Source organism: Parambassis ranga, chromosome 5 (genome assembly GCF_900634625.1).
Source record: "Parambassis ranga chromosome 5, fParRan2.1, whole genome shotgun sequence".
NCBI classification, from domain to species: domain Eukaryota; kingdom Metazoa; phylum Chordata; class Actinopteri; family Ambassidae; genus Parambassis; species Parambassis ranga.
Genome location: NC_041026.1, coordinates 11,632,940 through 11,652,961, shown reverse-complemented (window position 1 = coordinate 11,652,961; position 20,022 = coordinate 11,632,940). Strand labels below are relative to the sequence as shown.

Here is a 20,022-nt window from a genome sequence, read left to right as displayed (position 1 = left end):
AAGTTGCTCTTATTTCAGTCCCAACATAACATAGCCAGCAGGGGGCGTTGTTGCTCTGACGTCAGGCAGCATCTCCTTGCGTCACTGCATCTGTTCTCGCGGCGTTTGCGCCGACATTTCGTGCAGTGGCAGTTTGCAGAGTGAAGAGAAGAGGAGACCTCCGTTCATGAGTTAAACCTCAGTGTGTTTAATTGCAAAAAAAATTCTCGGTAAGATTCTAAAAGCGGCAGCCTGCTCAATGACGCACTCACACCGGGAGCTGAGCACGTCAGCAGTCTCTGAAAGCCTCCTGCTCGCTGCTCTGCTCCAACACACGCACACAAAGCAGGGCTCAAAACCAGCTAGGTCGCTAACACGGCGTTAGCATGCTAAGTACGTAAGCTAGGCTGAATTAGCTTTAGTCACAGACATATTTCTGCTGATAAATAACCAGTTAGCAATGTTCTTGCTGAACTTGTATGGAGACGTCGTGTCTGATATTTGCTTAGTTTAACAGTTGCTTGTTCAAAACGTTTAGAAAGGCTAGTTTGGCTAATAAAATGGTGTCTTCATCCATTCCAACTTATTTATCGTTAGCTAACCGGAATCTCTGATGTGTTATTCAATACGGATCAACTCATAGTGTTGCTTCTTTGTTGTGTAGGCGGACGGGAAGTGATTGGAAGTGATGTACGTTTGATTTCAGAAATGTTTTGATCAGTTTTCTCGGAGACACTGCGGTCGGTCTCCATTGAAAACCGCATACAGAAGCCACGCCCCCGGTCATGGCGTCACACGTCCACAGTAACATCTGTTAAGAAGGGGCTGGTAGCTTTTAGAAAATACTGATGGTTGCTGGTAGCTCTTATTAGACATGGAATCTGCAGAAATAGTGTATTTATTATATTTATTTATCACATCTGTGGCGAACCTGTCTGCCAGAAGAAGGCTTTTGTTGCCTTTCACTTTTCTTCATTGGCCCTTTAGTTTATAAATAAGCTGAGTATAATCATGTATTTCAAACAGACCTCTAAGTCTGGTTGCACTAACTCGTCTTGATCTAAGTCTCTTGCAAGCTGGAAATCTAAAGCACATAAGATTCCTCCTGCTCATGCCTTCTTTGGTTTAAAGGCTGCACACACCTGTCTTCTTAAGGCCTTCTTTTCTGTGTTGTGTTCTTTAAAGTTGGTGCACTTTGTCAGGCCAATGGAGGTTATAAGGTTTAAGACAGCTTCGTAACCACCACTACAGCCTACTAATTGCAGCATTTTTTAAAACCATGTTGATTGACATCCACTTGTCCCCCTGTCATTCAGGTCATATGTAGGTGCCTCTGGCATTTATTGAATATTCAAATTGTAAAATGATGGCTGAAGATACACCAGATTGTAGTTAAACACAGGTCCTCTTCAGTGCTGTATATCACACTTAACAGAGGCACCTCTAAAATGTTCTGTGGTTAGATTGTTGGGTCTGGAATGGGTGAAGTGGAAAAGTAATTACTGCAGTTTGCTTTGTGTATATATATATATATATATGTTGTTTCTGTTTTTTTTCTTTCAGGATAACAGTGCAGGATGTTCATGCCATTGTATGTTGGGGGTGGTTTGGTGTTAAGCAGGCAGTTATAGTCAAAGGTTGTAAAAAGCTGCAAAAAGGTTTGAGGACCAGGCTCATCATTTCAGGTGTCTCATTGTCCAGTCTGAGATTTTAGCTCAGTGTTGGCTGGTGAGTGGAGAGTGAGTATCTCATCATTGTTCCTGAATAGATTCTTCCTTGTGTTTGAATAATTTCTGGCAGTGCACTCTTTTCATTAATTTCTAGCCTTTGCTCTTGTAGCTAAATGTGTATTCCATCTTTAAGTTAAAGGTTAAGGTAGTTTTTCTTCCTTGATCCTGAACTTGCTGTTTTGAATGTTTCTTTCTGGTTTTCTGTGTGTTTGAAGGTTGCTCTTTGTCTCTTATCAGTTTAATTGCAATTTCGTTCTAATTGCAGCTGCAGTTGGATGTTTTCACCTGCCTCTGGATATTTGAGTTGTTCTTGCTAATATTCTAGCTGTTTCAGTTTCTCTCTTGCTGTGTGTTATTCTACTGCTGCTGTTTTTCCTTGCTGTTGGTAGATTGCCAACCAGAAATGATGAGAGGTTGGAAATGTTGAAAAACCTAGGTAGGAATCTGAGGAGGCATTAGGTAAACTGCTCAGTGTTTACTCAGTGTTTTTCTGTGCCGATGCTGAACGCTGCTCTCTTTGTCTCATTGTTCAGCCTGATGATGACTATGATGATATTGATGCTGAAAAGTGTGGTGACTTGCAGACTTTTGTGTTTTTCAGCATTTTAATTGTTGTTTTGCTGCAGATTGATTGGCATGCTGGAGTTCAGAGAGATGTACCTCTTGGACAGTAATACAGAAAATTGCTGGAGCAGCAAGCATTGCTCCATCTGCTGCTGCTCAGGTGGATGTGGGTTTACTAGTCTTGGTTTGATTGTTGCTGTGCAACTCATTACTGTTTTTCTTCTGATCAACTGCTGTCTTTGGTACTGTGTGGTAATCAGTTGCTGATGTTGCTAATGTTGCACTGGTTGATGTTAATGCAAATCTTGCTCAACACGCAAATGTTGCTCTTGTGTATATGTACCTGTCAAAAGTTTGACGACATTGCTTTTCCTGCTTTGGTTGGTGAGTTTCAGCTGTTGCCCCTGTAAAAATGATGCTAATGTTTTGATGGTGACATGTTGCATATTTGCTTTTGTCATTTTATTCAAGTGGAGCTGTTTTGCTGCCAGATGTAAAACGCTGCTTGCTGACTTGGTGACATTTGACGATCTAGATCTCTACGATCTTCCTTGTTATCGGAGAAGTCTTGGGTTGTTGATAGGGCTGGGCGATAAATCAAATACTATTTTTGCTAAACATAGTCATTCATTTTTACTACTAGATGAGATGTATAGATATTGTATGAGTAATATTGGTTGAAGAAGTTGAACATGACACTGCCTACTTCCCCCTCACATCGGTGCCGACACAGGGAACATGCTATTGGCAAAGTTTGTAGTGCAACTCAAGTGGAGTGTCCTCTGCTTCTTGTTGGACTTAAAATGGACTTAAAAGTACTCCTAGCACTAGTCCAAACATTAGGACGTGTGTTACTGCCGACCAATACTCCTCTGTGTTTTGTCAACCAAACCGGATGTGGTTGTAACTCTATTCCTGTCACATGATTGGTTTAGTGTAGCACTGTTCTCATTCTCGCTTACCAAACATAGATTAATAAGTTCTGTCAAAGTCATTTTGCTCGTGGAATAGATAGATTTTTGCGATAGGTATGTTATCGTTTTATCGCCCAGCCCCAGTTGTTATTTAATGATTGGCAGGTGTTGGTGATTTGTTGCCATGTAGTTGTTGAGATAAGTGAAGCTTCATCTTCAGAGTTCAGTTTTTAGGAAGACTCAAGTCCAGTGTACAATCTATATTGGACAAGTGTGCCTCTGCTGAGATTTTTAAGTTGATTACATATCTGTATTGTGCTGAGTTTAAAGTTTTAGTTGTAAAAATGAAATCGTACATTCTCAACATATTCAAGTTTTGATGTGTAACCGGGAAGTAGTTGACACTCATAAAACATATCCTGCCAACTAAAAGAAAAAACATGCCACAGCTGGAGGATAATGTCAGAACTACTGTCCATATGATGTGTAAAACGCTGAATTCTTTCGAGATGTGTTTGAACAGTGGTTTGTTTTTCTGGACTTTTCACCAGGTTTCAGTATCCTGCAGAAATCATCTCTTTTTCAGTGAAACTAAACACACAGCTTAGTTACTTTGGTGAGTTGAAATGTGCATGAGATTTATGAAGGCTTATTGTTGCACGAAATCTTTTACACTCCGCTTAATATGCGAACAGTATTTGTGCACTGCACAGTAGACAATATTTAAGCTAACTCTAAAGAACATAATTGCCGTAAGCTTCTCAGTGGTATATGAGGTCAACACACACAGAGAACCTTAATTGTGAGTGAAGACTTTGGGTTTGAGGTTGGACATTGTTTCATGTTAAAACAAACAACAACACATTTATTTGTAGTGTCCTCTAAATATTTTTACCCAGCATAATAAGTTATATAAAAAAGTTTTTAGTATAAGTTTGACATAGGGCTGGGTGATAAAACAATTTTATTGATTAATTATCTCGCTCTCTCCTGATCACCTGCGTCACTGCATGTTTGTGTGTGTATGTAATAGCGTGAATAATCGAAGGAGTGAGAGCTCTTGCTGCCAATACAAGATCTTTTAACAACGCACATGTTTTAGAGCCATCGCAACAAACCATGTAGACAGCTGAGTTTGTGGGCTGAGAGACAGAGGACTGTAGCCTGTAGGACTGAGAGTTTAGACTGGATGCCGTGCTTTGTGCTTTTATAATGTCCTTCATTCATGATGCCAATGCTCTGGCTCGCTAGTAACTTGTTAGCTACTGTCTGCTAACATCGATGATGGGCTGATTAACATTAAACCGAATTAGGAAAACTTGCTGTCAGCTAGTTTTATCAGTTAAAATACACAGTAAAAATGGGGATTTCCTACTTTTTTTGCATTTTAATTTTATCCATTTCCCAGCGTCTCTCTTTACTTGATGCCCACAGTCACACAGCGACACTCGCAAAAAATCAGATTAAAGAATCATTTTCAAAATGTGTTGTTTTTTAGAAAGCGGAAAAATTGATTAAATTCGTAAATTGGGTTTAATGTGAAAAAATCTAAGATTTTATTTTTAAAGCCCTAGTTCGAAAACGGACCTACATAGAGTGGTCCACTATTGTTATTTCATCCAAGACACGTGTTAGTGCCAGGCCTAACCAGTACCATACACCAAGACCTAGCCATGGTGCATACTTGCTTCAGAATAGAGAATTTTGCACAATTAGCTAGCTTGCAAGTCTATCCAGATTTGGAAATAAAAATGTAAGAATTATTTTTAGGTTCTAACATTTTAGCCATTTTATATCTGTCTGTCTGTTTTGCAGTTCATAGGGTCCTTAAGGAGAGAATATACCATGTATCAGCACAACAGTGTTGTTGACATACGACTCTTAATGTATTCCCCATCATGTTTTTTTTTACAACATATTAATAATCACTGCAGGTTTCTTAATTGCTACTGTTGCATTTTGTGTGTCTTAATGAGAATCTGATGTGCAGCATGATTTCATAATCTTTAGAAATGAATACGTTTATCGAGCATATGAAGCTCTGCAGAGAGACTGTTTTAGTTAAGCCTTTTTGCATTTTCAAATTCTCTCCCTATCCCCTATAACCCTTCTACCACCACTGGTTTTCAGATGTCAGGACCCAGAAAAGGTTCCATTAATTTAAAAATGGTGCATGTAAGCAACATTGATTATGCCTTTGGTAGACTACAAAGAAAATATCTGAAAACCACTGGTTTCACTTTTTCTGCTTGTATCTGATGGTAGTGTTGCTTTCTCCCCAGGTTGTAGGGCTGTTGTATTGCAGTCAGTATGGCAGTAGTCATCAGGCTGCAGGGTCTGCCAATAGTGGCCGGCACCATGGACATCAGACACTTCTTCTCTGGTCTCACCATTCCTGATGGGGGAGTGCACATTGTGGGGGGTGAACATGGTGAAGCCTTCATCGTCTTTGCCACTGATGAGGATGCTCGACTGGGGATGATGCGAACAGGCGGGTCCATTAAGGGTTCCAAAGTGTCGCTGTTGCTCAGCAGCAAGACAGAAATGCAGAACATGATTGAACTCAGCCGCCGCAGGTTTGAGGCTGGAGCCGGGGCTGTGGAGATGGCTCCACCTGCAGCCGGAAATGCCAACCGCCAAGCAGGTGCTAATCCCATATCCACAGTGCAGTCTGGGGCAGGTGGGAGAAGCGGCAGCCATGGAAACCAGGGTTTCAGTAACACCACAGTCCCAGTAATTGCAGCAAGCTCATCTCAGGAGTCAACAAACAATAAAGCAGCATCCAGCTTGGCCAGTGTGGTGGCCAGCTTTCCCAACAGCTACAGCTCTGCCCCCACCATCACCACTGCGCTTGCATCGCTCAATGCAGGACCCCCACCAATTCCTCCAATTCCAAGCATGCCCTCCATGCCCCCAATGCCCACTCTCCCAACCATTCCAGTTCCTCCTCCAGTGTCTTCCCTTCCACCTGTCCCTACTGTCTCCCCATTGTCCCAAGGACCTCCAGTGCCTCCTATGTCCCACATTCCCCACATGTCCTCCTTGCCCCCCTTCAACCCCTCCCTGCCTCCCCCTGCAGGACTAGGCACTGGCCTTCCTCTTGGAACCCCCAACCCCATGCTGTTTAACCCCTTATCCCCGCTGGCTTCACTTGGCCTTCAAGCGCATATGAAGGCTGCTGCTGCTGCTGCCACTGGTGCAGGAGTGACAAGCCCCGATGAGCTGTTTATTCTCCTGCAGAACCTCCCTTTTACCTGCTCAGAGATGGAGGTCAGGGAATTTTTCCGGGGTCTTGGGGTGGATGGGATTAGGCTCCTGAGGGATGGGCAGGGTCGACCTACTGGCAGGGCTATGGTCAAGTTCTTCTCACCCCAGGACAGTTTCGAAGCTGTTAAGCGTGGGGGTGGCATGATGGGCCAAAGGTTCATTGAAATTACCCCGGGCTCTGAGCGACAGTGGGCCAGCCTGAATGACAGTGGGGCAGGCCATGCTCCTCACAATAGCAGCAAATCCAATGAGTCACAGGACCAGCTGCACCGGCGCAATAATTCAGGGGCAGTAGCAGGAGGCAGGGATCAACGAGGAAGGTCACGATCTCCCCACCGGCAAGAGTTCTGTGTCTACCTAAAGGGCCTTCCGTATGAGGCTGACAAGAAGCAGATCAAGGACTTTTTCAAGAACTTGGCTATTGTGGAAGATAGCATTTACATTGCCTATGGGCCCAATGGGCGAGCCACAGGAGAGGGCTTTCTAGAGTTCAAATCAGAACAGGACTACAAAAGTGCTCTTGGTGCTCACATGCAGTACATGGGCTCCCGCTTTATCCAGGTTCACCCAATTAGCCGTAAGGGAATGCTTGAAAAGATTGATGCCATTCGCAAGCGTGAAGCAGCACAGGGTGATGGTAAGACCCAGGATGGATTGAAAACTCCCAGAAATTGCGCCCACATCACCAACATCCCTTACAACATCTCCAAGAAGGATGTTCGTGCCTTCCTGGAAGGTGTAGGTCTCTATGAGGACACCCTCAAGGTACTGACAGATAGCCATGGTAACGGTTTAGGGCAAGCTATTGTCCAACTCCAAACAGAGGAAGACGCCCGCAAAGCAGAAAGACTGCACCGCCAAAAACTCAATGGTCGTGATGCTTTTGTTCATCTTGTGACCTTTGAGCAGATGAAGGAAATTGAGAGAAACCCTCCACCCCAAAACAAGAGGGGCCAGCGCAACCAGAACCTGCAGAATCAAAACCAGATCCAACATCAGCAAGCCCAGCCCAGTCCCCAGCAGCCCCAGATCAACCCATTTGCTGGAATTAGTGGGGAGGAGTTTAACTTCCTCAGAAACACCATGGGGAACCTCAACAGTGCCCCATTTGTGACTCCTTTCTCAGCCCCAGGGAATGGGCTTGCAGGCCCTCCTCCTCTCCCTCCATTAGCTGCAGGGCTGGGTGATGTAAATCTGGGTGTTGCTCCTCCACTAGTTGCAGGTCTTCCTGGAGCACCAATCTTGGAGCCACCCGGCTTTCGACCTGGAGCTGCAGGAGGAGCTCCGTTTAGTCAGGAAGGGCTGAGAGGCTTGGTCCCCTTTGACAACGCCAACAGAAAAGGAGGTGTTGGAGGACAGAACCGAGGGGGAGGGGCCAACAACCAGGGACGACCAGGAAGTGGGACAGCTGGTGGACAGCAGGTGTTCACTCCAGGGACTGAAGGTCTCCGCAACCAGCCAGCTCCTGCAGGATCCACCAATCCCAGCAATCAACGCAATGCAGCTGGCCCAACAATTGTGAAGCTTCAGAACATGCCGTTCACGGTTACTGTGGACGAGATTATGGACTTCTTCTATGGCTACCAGGTTCTGCCAGGCTCGGTCTGCTTACAATTCAGTGAAAAAGGCCTGCCAACTGGTGAGGCTATGGTAGCCTTCCAGAGTCATGAGGAGGCCACTGCTGCAGTCATGGACCTCAATGACCGGCCTATTGGAGCGCGCAAAGTCAAAATATGCTTGGGTTAAAGACCTGCCCTAAACAGACTTACTGTACATAAGATTCTGCATCTACCTGGATCCACATAGCCCACAATCCACAACTTATTCTGGACTAAACTGAACTGTCAGCAGCAGTGTTTAGGCCTTGCCTGTTCAGTGACTGTCAGTCATTACTGATGCTCCTCCCTTATGTATAGATGTTGGCAGGTAAGCCCCACCCTCCTGCAGTCTTTCTAGTAGAAAGACTGGACTCCAGACTTTGCTCTTTTTTGCCGCTGCTCCACTGACTAAAGTAGCACAAACTTGTGAGAATAATGGTTGTGATGATGATGATGATGATGATGATGATGATGATGATGATGATGATGACAACAACAATTTTGGTCCTTCATTATCCACTTTCCACAACAATGTAGCTTTGTGTCAAACATGTCAAGAGTTGATGCACTGAACACCTGTTCTGTTGCTATGGTAACATTATTGTAAAGTGGCTGACATTGTTGCTCTATATGCATAAATATGTTGTGCTGCTTTGGTTTGACATTTACGTCCTCTGTTGCTATGAAAATATCGTAAACTGCTCTGTTGCTATGGTAAAGTGATGAACAGCCACAGTTTGTTTCGTTGATGAAATGTGTATGTTCTGTTGCTATCTTTACACTTTCTGTTGCTATGGTTAAACATGCTGTAGATGAAAAGCATTTCCTACAGTGCTCTGTTGCTATGGTAAAGTCTTTACATTCCATGTTGCTGTGGTAAAGTTATGATTTTAAAAAAAAAAAAAGCTATGTTGCCATGATCAACGTGTATGCTCTACTGCTTTGCTGAAATGTTGACATGTTCCACTGCTGTGGTCAAAAATGATACTAACATCAAGCTGTGTTGTCACTGTAAAAGGCTGACACTGTTGCTATGGTAACATGTTGACTTTTCCTATGTTGCAACAACTCTCTGTTGCCATGTAGAGGATGTGGGATGGACCGATTGCTGACATGATTTTCCTTTTGTAAAGTTGGGCTGCTGATTTCTTTTCATCTGTCACATTTTTATGATGTTGCTGTGTGTATGATCAATGCCACCTCCTCTTTTCCACAGCACACGCTCAGTAGGTGTTTGGACTGTGGAGTGCTGAGGTCTGTAGTCTGTAGTATTTTAAGTTTGGTAGCTTTTTGTTGTATCTTTGATTTGGATGTTTCCACGTTAAAGCTCATTTTGTTTCTATTGTGTGAACCAACTTGTATGATAATGATAACCATACCTGATGTGGAGTCTCCTTTGTTTTAGCTAATAAAGGGACGTTCTTCATCCTGCGATCAGCTGACTGACTGCTCTTCACTGTCTGATTATGAAAACTTGTCTGAAGTCCCTGGTTTCTGTATCTTTTAAAACTCAAAATCAGTTCACGATAGGTGTTGGTTTGCAACACAAATCAATTACTATGGATATTACTTCAATGCAAGGTCAGGTACTGGAACATTACAAGTTGTTATATATCCAAGCCGTAGCCACAGACAAAATGAAACAAACACATCTGGTTGTCAGTCAACCAGTTGCTTTGTGATTGCTAGGATCATTGATCTAGAACAACTTTGTATTTACATGACTACTTCATATTTTCTTCAGCACTGTTCTATATTGTAAAATATCCAAATAAAATAATGAATATCAAATTACAAACATATTATTCAGGTAGTTAAGCTCAATAATTGTGTTCATTGTACTATAAATGAATGCATTCCCCTCCCAACAGCACCTAGTTTTATTGTTATTAAAGCCTGGGCTTCCACCAAAGATATGTATCAATGCCAATAATGCAAAACCTAAACATAAATAAATATTGGCTATATTAAAAACAAAAAGGCCACCAGGTTGGCCCTAATGTTTTTCAGTATTATTAACCTCAGCTGCTCTAAGTTTCTATAATGCTGCAGTTTTTTCCTTTTTGCATCACTCATGTTCTCTCATACAAGCTTTGTGGTTTTGAGTAGTAGAAATCAGTGGAAATAGTTTTGTCTGAAGAGGAATCTTCTGCTTTCAGGAAATGGTTAACCTCGAAACAGGTACAACAATTGAATATGCATGCAATGTGTGTGTGTGTGTCTGTGAGAAAGATATAAACATGCCTTAATAAAGTGGAGTGAAACACTCAAGAAAGATGGCCTGTGCTGTGCAGCAGGTGTGTGCAGAGAATATTGAGTGCATTGGAATAAAACATTACTGATGATGGATTTCTGCAAAATGAATCTGAATAGTGAGTGTGTGTCAGTGGGTGTGGGACAGAAGTAATGTTAATCATTCATACTATTGATTACCAGACACATAGAGCAGATGAGTAAAAGTAATGTGTCTGTGCAGCCTATAGACCATCATCAGTGATCTGAGATCAGCCTTTAAAGAAACTAGTTTAATCTACCTCAGTGTTAAGCAACAAAAGAAAGGTGACTGGCACATGCATAATAACAGCTCACATCTTATATAGATTGTGGCCTGCAGATAGTGTTGGGGTAGTTGTTCTTTGCATAGCAGCATGCAGATTGACATCTATAGCTGGCAGGTTGTAGTTTATATACTGTAGTTTGTGTATATACATATTAGATTTGTTAGAAGTATATAGTTTAATTAGAGTAGATTTGTTTCTAATTTAAGTTTTGCAGTAGTGTGTTTTGGACAAAAATGTCAGATTGAATTGTTGGAATATTGATTAATATCTGGCCTGCAGGCTCTGTCTATATGTGTATATATATATATATATATATATAAAACTCTTTCTCAATCTGTCTGTAGTGCTCTTGAGCTGCACTTTACAACTATTGTTTGCTTTTTGTCTGTCCTCCACTTGCTTTATTCAGTACCTGTGTGTGTGTGTGTGTGTGTGTGTGATTTACGGTAAACATTTATGCTCTTTCTTTTTTCCTAGGACTGTGTATTTCTTTTTTCTGCTTCTGTTTCTCTTTGGTGGTGTGATGCTCTGCAGCTTTTTTTTTGGACTCATCTGTGTTCCCACTGCAGAGGATGAATAAAATTAAAGTGCTCTGTTCTCTGTGGGGAGGTCAGCTCCTGCTGTTTTCACTTTGTTCTGTTCTCTCTCTCTCTACCCATGTTCATTATACCTGAAGCTTTTCTGTTTACTCTGTAATCACCTCAGTGCATCATCTGTTTCTACTCCGAGAGAAAAGTGGCATTTCCGGTCTCAGTGTGGTTTTCAACATAAAAGCACAGAATTGAATTGTCTAGTCTTTCATGTGTGAGCACAGTAGTTTACTCATCCGATGTTGCCGTCATTTGTCTCCACCATATATCATCTTTGAAAATTCTCATGACAATGGAGCAAAGACTATCTGCTATGAAGGACCATAGGATGACATTAAAAGTAGTGGCATGATGATAGACGGAGTGAACCTCCAGACATCTCCAGGCAACTAATTTTTGTTGGATCAGTAATCCTATGAAGGTGTAGTGCTCAGTCAGTCACATTGACTGTTGTTGAACGAATGTTTGCAAAGAAGCAGAACTGGAGGAACGGCAGACTTTTCATTCAGTCCTGTTATTAATTGTTGGACTTGCTGTATTGAGTGCTATTGTTTTCGTAATTTTGTTCTTATTATTATTGCAGACTGCATTTTTAATTCAAAATTCAGTTTGTGCCTTTGTTTCTGTGTTTCTACCTGACAATGTAAAACTTATAAACAGGAAAAATTATTTAAAGGATTATTGTTGGCCTTTAGCATGAGAAAAATATTGCCCATGTTTCAATAAATAGTTTATCAAATCGAGTGTAATTGACTGACGGTCAAAACTTCAGGTTTATTGTGAGAAATACATTTAGATTGAGTGTGCTTTTATTTTGAAGGTGTGTGGTCGGAAGGGGTTTGTCACAACTAAGAGGCTGGCATCCTCACCCCTGAACTCAGAGGGCGTGACCGAAAGCCACTCTGTCCAATCAGAACACGGTTACGCAACCGTCTGTCCAATCAGAGACCTACCTGCTTGTCTGCCGCTCCCTGTTAGCTTATGCTGTTTGACGGAAAGAAAATATTGTTTTCTGTCTTTGTCACGGTTGTAATATAAACTCCAGCTGCGGTGTATTTCAGTAGAAAGTCTATTAAAGTGTTTCGGTAACGTTTAGTGTGCTGTCAGGTCGGTTCATTCTTTCGGAGAAGCTGTTGTTTCCTGTTCCGGATTGTGGGTGTGATTCTCCTGCGCCTTGGTATTTGCTCCTGCGGTTTAATAGAGAGATCAAGTACAACTGATAAGGTGATTTTAAAAGTTTATTTACACAATTTCTCTGTGTGTGTATATATATGCCTGGTGTGTTTGAGAGAGAGAGAGAGGGAGAGGTGGTGTGTGTTTGGTAATCTGCTGAGTTGCCCGGCTCACTGGTTTAACAACCTTTTGTTTTAATCTCATTCAATCTCATGCAGGCGTTGCCTTCAGGTGCTGCTGCTACTTTAAGTTAATTCATTTTGAGAAGTAAACAAGCACAGGTATATCAAATTGGGTTGTATTCCAGAGTCACCTGAGACACAGTATAGTTAGACTAATAAGGTGTGCTTAAAGGTGCTAACAGGGGTTAAATGAAGCAGGAAGTGTTCAGATGAAATGGCTGATGGCTGTTTGGACATGGTTTTGGGTGATTTTTGTTAAAAAGTTTAATCATTTCTTAGACTTCATTCTATAAAAGGAAATTCTACAAGGTGTCATCAGACTTTTCAGTGTCTGCTGTTAGACTGGCTGCCTCCTTTGCATGGGGAAGAGATATATTTGTTTAGTCATACAGTGTTATCTTAAGAAACTGTCATATGTCACACATAAAAGCAAGATAAGGACGGCACAGTGGAAGGTACAGGCTCACAGTGCTTCAGCTCATCAGAGAAAACCATATATCCTCACTCACAAACTGAAATCATAAAAATACTACTGAGGTAGAGGCAGTGAATGTCTGTATTGCTTTATAAATGCTTTTACTGGTGGTGTTTAGAGGTCCTGCTGCTTCTTTAGACTTCTGATGTCATTCAACAGAAAATGTCATGTTTCTGATGTTGTTCGAAGTGCTGACGTTGAATCTTCCTCTCTATCCCTCCCATCAGATGGCGGACTGTATCAGTAAGGTGGAGCTGAGCATCTCCTGTAAAGACCTGCTGGATAAAGATGTCGGATCAAAGTCTGATCCTCTGTGTGTGCTGCTGCAGAGCTCAGGAGGAGACAAATGGACCGAGGTAACATTACAGGATACTTATCTTTGTTTTGTCATCAGCTACATAAAAAAATCAAACTCGCCTCCTCCTTATCCTCTGTGTTTGTGTGTCAGCTGGGTCGCACTGAGCGTGTGAAAAACACCTCTGACCCTTCCTTCAGTCAGCGGCTGAGAATGGATTATCACTTTGAGGCGGTTCAGAATCTGAAACTAGGGATCTACGACATTGACAACTCCAGCTCTGACCTCAGCGATGATGACTACCTTGGAGGGGTGGAGCTGACACTGGGACAGGTACACACCAAACATGACCAGGCTTAACTTAAGTTAAAAATTCATTTTCAAGTTAATGTTGCTTTTGTTATTTCCTTTAGATTGTTGGCTCCCTCTGGAGGTCAAATGTAGTCATGACTTTTTAAATTACGCTGATTTATTATGTCATTACAAACATATTAAACATATGGCCACTATGAAAATATTGACTCAGATGATATCCATGAAAATGTTGGTATTTTGGGGAACAATTCCCCAGAGTTCTTGAGTGCATAGTCAGTATATAAAAGAATGAGTGTAATGCAGTGTAGTACACTCCCCTCTGCTGGATAGATTGTGTAATGCACTGATGCAGGATGGGAGTCTGTTGTCATTGATTCAGCTGAAGTTGTCACCTTTTCTGTGTGTGTTACAGATAGTTTCCAGTAAAACTATTACCAGACCTCTGCAGCTGAAGAAAGGCAAACCTGCTGGGAAAGGAACCATCACTGTATGTACTGTGTGTGTGTTGCTGTAAATTCAAGATCTTGTTTGAAATGTAATAGTTTTTGACATACATGTAATATTGCTTATTGGAAATTATTTACAGCTGGGATTAGACTGATTTTTTTGTGTGTCTGTAGATTATAGCAGAGGAGATAAAGGACAACAGAGCCATTGAGTTGGAGTTGGAGGCCAAAAACCTTGACAAGAAGGTAACTCTTCACCTTCAGGGCTGTCATGCACAAGCAGACTCCGTCCTACTTTCCAATAACTGCTAACTTTCAAATGAATAATTTAATAAATCAGGTTGCATCTACTCTGAATTCAAGCTAAATAATTAATTAGTTGTTTTTTTTCACACAAAATGGTGTTCAGAATTCAAAGACGGTAACAGCGACAGCTAAAAAAGAATAAGTATACAAAGTACACATTGCATCTTTTGTTTGTTCAGGATACATTTGGGAAGTCTGATCCCTTCCTGGAGTTTTTTAAACAAGGAGACGATGGGAAATGGCTGCTGGTATATCGAACTGAGGTAAACACACACACACAAACACACACTGCAATACTATAACTATACTATATACAATACTATATTATACTTTATTCACAGCACTGAAAATCTTTGTATTGCCTCATCAACACTGACGCACACATTAAAATGTTAAATTAGGAGATGATGGTGAACACAAATATCTCTCTGTGTGTGTTTTTGTGTGCACGTGCAGGTGGTGAAGAACAACCTGAATCCCACCTGGAAGAAATTTACTGTTCCCCTGCAGACATTCTGCAGCAGCGACCTCGACAGGCCTCTAAAGGTTCCACCAATCAAATCTTCTTTCACTGATGATGAGCAATCAAATGTTCAGCATTAACTCTCCTCCTCCACCTGCAGGTGGATTGTTCTGACTATGACAGTGATGGATCACATGATCTCATTGGGTCCTTCACCACTAAAGTCTCTGAGCTGCAGAAAGCTGCAGGTGGCTCACCGGTGAGCTCACAGTTTTTTTTTTAAATCAACAGATTTATATTAGGTGGTCAGAGGTCACTGATCAGTATGTTATGTTGTCCTTCAGGTGCAATTTGACTGCATCCACCCTGACAAGCAGAAGAAGAAGAAAAGCTACAAGAACTCTGGAGTTGTTTCTCTCAAGAATTGTAAGGTAAAGGCTACAGTCCCCACAGTTACAGAATGCACCCATACATTCTGCCTCTGAGAGAGGAAATGTAGGTCTACTGTTAATTCATTCCAGATAGGCATGTTGATGCCAAAATACTCACTTATTGGATCGATAGTTTTATAGTGAGTTGTTTCCCCTCCTCTTGCTCCTTAGGCCCACATTGAAACTATAAACCCTGGTCTATTATTAGATCTGTGGTGCAGAACAGGATGTTTGCCTGACTGTGTGCATCACAGCAACGTTTTTAACAATGTCTGTTTTCATTGATTGATTTCCCATGTTTCTGTGCAGCTGCTGACACAGCACACCTTCTTGGACTATGTCATGGGTGGCTGCCAGATCAACTTCACTGTACGTCAACATGAACTTCTCTTAAATGATTAATTTTATCAAACCTATGACATTCACAATTTTGATGCTGGAGTTGTATAATGAATTGATCAAATAAAATCAAAAGTTTTTTAATATAAATAACTGAATATCTGGTCTGAACACTGAAGGTTGGGATCGACTTCACTGGCTCTAACGGTGATCCTCGCTCACCAAACTCTCTCCACTACATGAGTCCAGATGGTCTGAACCAGTACCTGTCTGCTCTGTGGTCAGTGGGTCAGGTGATCCAGGACTATGACACGTTAGTACTTAACTCACACGGTACACTCCGATGTTGTCAGCTAATGTCATAATCCATCGACCGGACTGTAACAGTGGTTATTTTGTGTTTCCTGTTTCAGTGATAAATTCTTCCCAGCATTCGGTTTCGGAGCCAAACTGCCTCCAGATTACCAGGTCAGCTGGCTAAGTAACCAACAAGTGCACAGCTTCTTCTGCAGGCTCTGCTGGTCTCTCCAGTTTTAATCCTTGATTCATTTTATACCGTCACATTTAATGACCTGTTGTCCTCATCATGCAGGCTGCACACCACGAGTTTGCCCTCAACTTCAACCCCTCTAACCCCCACTGCCAAGGTATACACACATATATATATATATAACATGTATCTACTGGACATATTTTATTTATTTAGAGTATAGTAGTTACATAGTAAGAGTGTAGGTTGTCTTAGAATGAATACTACTGTTTTTATATTTCATTTTATTAATCCTTCCAAGTTTAGTTTGCTGCTGTTTTTCGGTGTCTTATGACTGTGCTGTAAAAAAACACTCTTTATGAACACATAGAATCATACAATTACATCCATGATATAAAACACTTTTTTCTTCTTTAGTACTAGAGCTGCTTGTTTTCTCTCTCTGTCACTGTGCTTTTAGGTATTCAGGGGATAGTTGATGCCTACAGGATGGTTTTGCCTCAGATCAGACTCTCTGGACCCACAAACTTCTCTCCCATCATCAACCACGTGGCTTCCATCTCCACAAGTGGCGCTCAGAACAACAACGCCTCTGTGAGGACACACATAAACACACAGTTAGCCAGAAAACACACAGTCAGACTTTGACGTATGTCTAATGGTCTCTTCAGCAATACTATGTCCTCCTCATCCTCACTGATGGAGAGATCACTGACTTCGAGCAGACAAAGGACGCCATAGTTCGGGCGTCGCGGCTGCCGCTGTCCATCATCATTGTGGGGGTGGGACCGGCCGACTTTAAGGCTATGGAGCTTCTGGATGGAGACGATGGCGTGCTAAGGTCGACGGTCGGGGAGGCTGTCTCCAGAGACATCGTCCAGTTTGTCCCTTTCAGACAGTTTAAGGATGTAAGTGTTGAGACAGAATTTAGCTCATGAGATGAGACTACCTGAGCATTTTATTATTCTATTTTAAGCCAGAACTTGAAGTGCAGCATACATCACAAACGTCTTTCTGTCTCTGTCCAGGCTCCCATGGCGGCTCTGGCTAAGTCTGTCCTCGCTGAAGTCCCCAACCAGCTGGTTTCATATTTCAAAATGAGAGGCCTTGAACCAATGAAACCACAGGCTGCTCCCAAATCCTAAACCTGGTCCAGAAACCCCTCTCACCTTGTCTACACCTGCCTCCTGCATTCCCTAAAACAGAAAGCCGATGACCCAGCTTCATCTCATTCCACGCCTGAATCATTCTCTTCCAACTACCAAATCAACCAGTCCACAAGGACCAATCTGACAAGTCAGCCAGGTTTCTACGGGGCAGCTGTCCCCAGTCTTTTGTGATCAATTTTCCAATCACTTTTTATCTCTTTGATGAGATACAGATTATGTATTCATTCTGCTGCTTCTATACTATGCACATCACATGTTTTTGCTAGCATGTGTATAAATACAATCACAGAGCCGTGTGGCACAGGGCCACACACACAAACACACACACAGTCAGCCATTTTCTTGCTAAACATTCCAGACTCCATTATTGTTGCCATAGTAACAGGGTTAAACTTCATTTAAGTTTTTATTTTTATTACTATCAGTTTTATTACTGCAGCCTCTACTGGACACTAGAGGAACTGCAAGTCACCATGAGCATTTATTCCTGTTATGAAACTGCACTTTGACTCACACTGTGTGTGTGTTGGTGTGTGGAGCTCTGATTAGCTTTATTGATCAGGTGCCAATACTCTAGCTTTTGCACTTAATGCTGGAAAACTGAATGATATTTACTTGTAATCATAGCTTTACTATTTTAGCCTTACTATGCACTTAGCTGTAGCCTTACTATAGACTGTAGTGCTGAATATATGATGCTGCTTAGCCACTTTAGCCTAAATGGTTCCAGCTCTGTCACTCACAGAAGTTTGTTGATGTGGCCATCTTGGCTCCCAGCAGTGAGACCATCACCCACATTTAACATTAGTGTTATTCACTGATCATGATCTGAAGACACCTAGTCTTCATCTGGGGATACTGTGTATGGTCTTAATGTACAATATATGGTTTACAAATATACATTATGGCTGTCCTGTGTTGTGACAGTAGTGTTAGTGCTTCATGTGGCAGAGATACCAGTTAATCTTCCTGAGGTATATAAAACCTAAGCATCTTCAGAACAACAGAAATAAAATGCCAAATAATATTACATACATTAACATATTAAGAAACAGGAAGTGGAGAGCATGGATAAGCCTAAGAAGTAGAGACAACATCTAAAAATTAAAGTGCCTTTTTAAACTCAAATATCTTCTGGGAGCCAACATGCCTGCAGAGTTGTTTTTCAGGTATAAAAATTAAAAGTTTATTTCTGAGGATCAAACCTGGCAGTTTAAACTACATGGAATTCTGATGTCAGTTTGATTTCTGTTTTACTCTCACATAGCATCTTCCTGTGTCATATTACTGATCATTTAAACCACAGTCCCTGTGTTTCCACTGAAGGATGCCTGACCTTTGATCATTTAAGTAGTTACTTTAGTTCTTTCAACACAAAAACTTAAAAGCTAAAAGGTGGGAATTTGAAACGGCAATGAGATTAATGAGAAGATCACTGTCACTGTTGTAGCTGCCAGTAGCTGAGTACCCATAAATCATGAAAAGGCTTTAGATGGCAGTGGAAAAACTGATCAATCAGGGCGGAATCAACCTTCCTTGGAAAGTTCCTGCACATTAGTTCCTAAACTGAACCAAATGTTTAGGGTCCTCTTGGTGGAAACAAAGTTTAAGTGGTCAACCAGCAGCTCGTCCAGCCTGGGATACTGGAGTGATCTGAACACACAGTGTTAAAATGTGTCAAATCTCATGTTTACTGCAGCAAAGCCACACCATTTTCATGTTGTTTAAATATGTCACCGCCAGAGCTTCAACTGGAGTCACTTTAAAACACAGAATTATTAAGTTTTGGTGCCTTAATTACAGAAAAGACCAGAGAAGAAGAAATGAGGTGGGAAAAAAGTCTGGTAGTAAAGTGAACTTTGTAGTTTGTGGTCACTGTCATGATGCCTAAAGCCTGAAACCACTTTAGATCAACAGTTGTGCAGTAGATGTTTAAAGAAAATAATTCCGTTTGAATTAAGAAATGTTTTTGAGGTCATTTTTGTCATACATTGTGGGATTATTTAGTCTGATATTTTTATTTTCCTATCTGTTTGTAGCAATTAAATGAATCGTTGTTTGGGAACAGTGAAACAGGTCTCGCATTTAGAGGTCCAATATATATTCCATATCATTTACATAAATATGTTTTTATTTGTCTCACTATTTTATGTTGCTCAGTGCTTTTTTTGTTGTTTGTTGTTTTTTGATGATCTCTCTTTGTCTCTCACCAAACTTCAGCAGATTTTTGTTTTTTGACTGTTACACAGGAAGTTCACGGTTTTTTTGAGCTGGGTTTGAACTAAATCAGCAAATCATGTCATTGATCTGATCTAAATGCTGCTGCTCACTTTGTTTTCTGTCTGCATGATCACATGGTGCTGTGATGTCATCATGTGAAGAAGGATTTTTTCTTTTTAAATACAGAATAACTACACTTCCCATAATACTCTGCTGCAAAGTGCCACTCCTCTGCAGGCTTTAATTGAACTGTTTGTTAAAATTGTAGGTTCACGGCATATTGTGACCATCAGCTCGTTTGCTCACTTATGCAACTACAACTAACCACTATAACCAGCAACATCATTTCTCTGAAGGCTGCATGTGCAAACAATAATAAAACATCTTTGGAAGAATAAAAAAGGGAAAAGCTGCTGCTGTTTTTATGTTTTTAATCAGAGAATATGCCATCTATTCAGGAAAGAGTAACAATAATTCATTGCTCAACTGTGTGTATTGTTTGTTTTTCTGCTTAC

At 41.4% G+C, this 20,022-nt stretch overlaps 2 protein-coding genes across 4 annotated transcripts; both read left to right on the top strand.

Moving 5' to 3' along the window:
• Positions 1 to 108: 108 nt before the first annotated feature.
• Positions 109 to 9,486, top strand: rbm12 (RNA binding motif protein 12). 2 transcript variants are annotated; one of them, XM_028406279.1, is made up of 3 exons: positions 109 to 209; positions 3,739 to 3,803; positions 5,470 to 9,486. In XM_028406279.1, exon 3 carries the CDS (start codon positions 5,498 to 5,500, stop codon positions 8,198 to 8,200), a length of 2,703 nt encoding a protein of 900 aa, XP_028262080.1. In that variant the 5' UTR covers positions 109 to 209; positions 3,739 to 3,803; positions 5,470 to 5,497; the 3' UTR covers positions 8,201 to 9,486. The 2 variants fall into 2 exon arrangements, with proteins under 2 accessions (XP_028262080.1, XP_028262079.1); XM_028406278.1 differs by lacking the exon at positions 3,739 to 3,803 and having other exon boundaries at positions 116 to 209.
• Positions 109 to 19,432, top strand: cpne1 (copine I). Of its 2 annotated transcripts, none has more exons than XM_028406281.1 (16): positions 109 to 209; positions 13,261 to 13,389; positions 13,482 to 13,661; positions 14,056 to 14,130; positions 14,264 to 14,335; positions 14,575 to 14,658; positions 14,852 to 14,941; positions 15,019 to 15,117; positions 15,203 to 15,289; positions 15,599 to 15,658; positions 15,808 to 15,941; positions 16,042 to 16,096; positions 16,221 to 16,275; positions 16,579 to 16,712; positions 16,790 to 17,026; positions 17,147 to 19,432. In XM_028406281.1, exons 2-16 carry the CDS (start codon positions 13,261 to 13,263, stop codon positions 17,261 to 17,263), a joined length of 1,608 nt encoding a protein of 535 aa, XP_028262082.1. In that variant the 5' UTR covers positions 109 to 209; the 3' UTR covers positions 17,264 to 19,432. The 2 variants fall into 2 exon arrangements, with proteins under 2 accessions (XP_028262082.1, XP_028262083.1); XM_028406282.1 differs by lacking the exon at positions 109 to 209 and adding an exon at positions 12,158 to 12,427.
• Positions 19,433 to 20,022: the final 590 nt, after the last annotated feature.

Excerpts from the sequence above, each read along its gene's own strand:
- rbm12 (XM_028406279.1), top strand. The coding sequence starts at position 5,498 with ATGGCAGTAGTCATCAGGCTGCAGGGTCTGCCAATAGTGGCCGGCACC.
- cpne1 (XM_028406281.1), top strand. The coding sequence starts at position 13,261 with ATGGCGGACTGTATCAGTAAGGTGGAGCTGAGCATCTCCTGTAAAGAC. Across the intron at positions 14,659-14,851 it reads TGCTGGTATATCGAACTGAG|GTGGTGAAGAACAACCTGAA; the intron begins GTAAACACACAC and ends GTGCACGTGCAG. Across the intron at positions 15,290-15,598 it reads TTTCTCTCAAGAATTGTAAG|CTGCTGACACAGCACACCTT; the intron begins GTAAAGGCTACA and ends GTTTCTGTGCAG.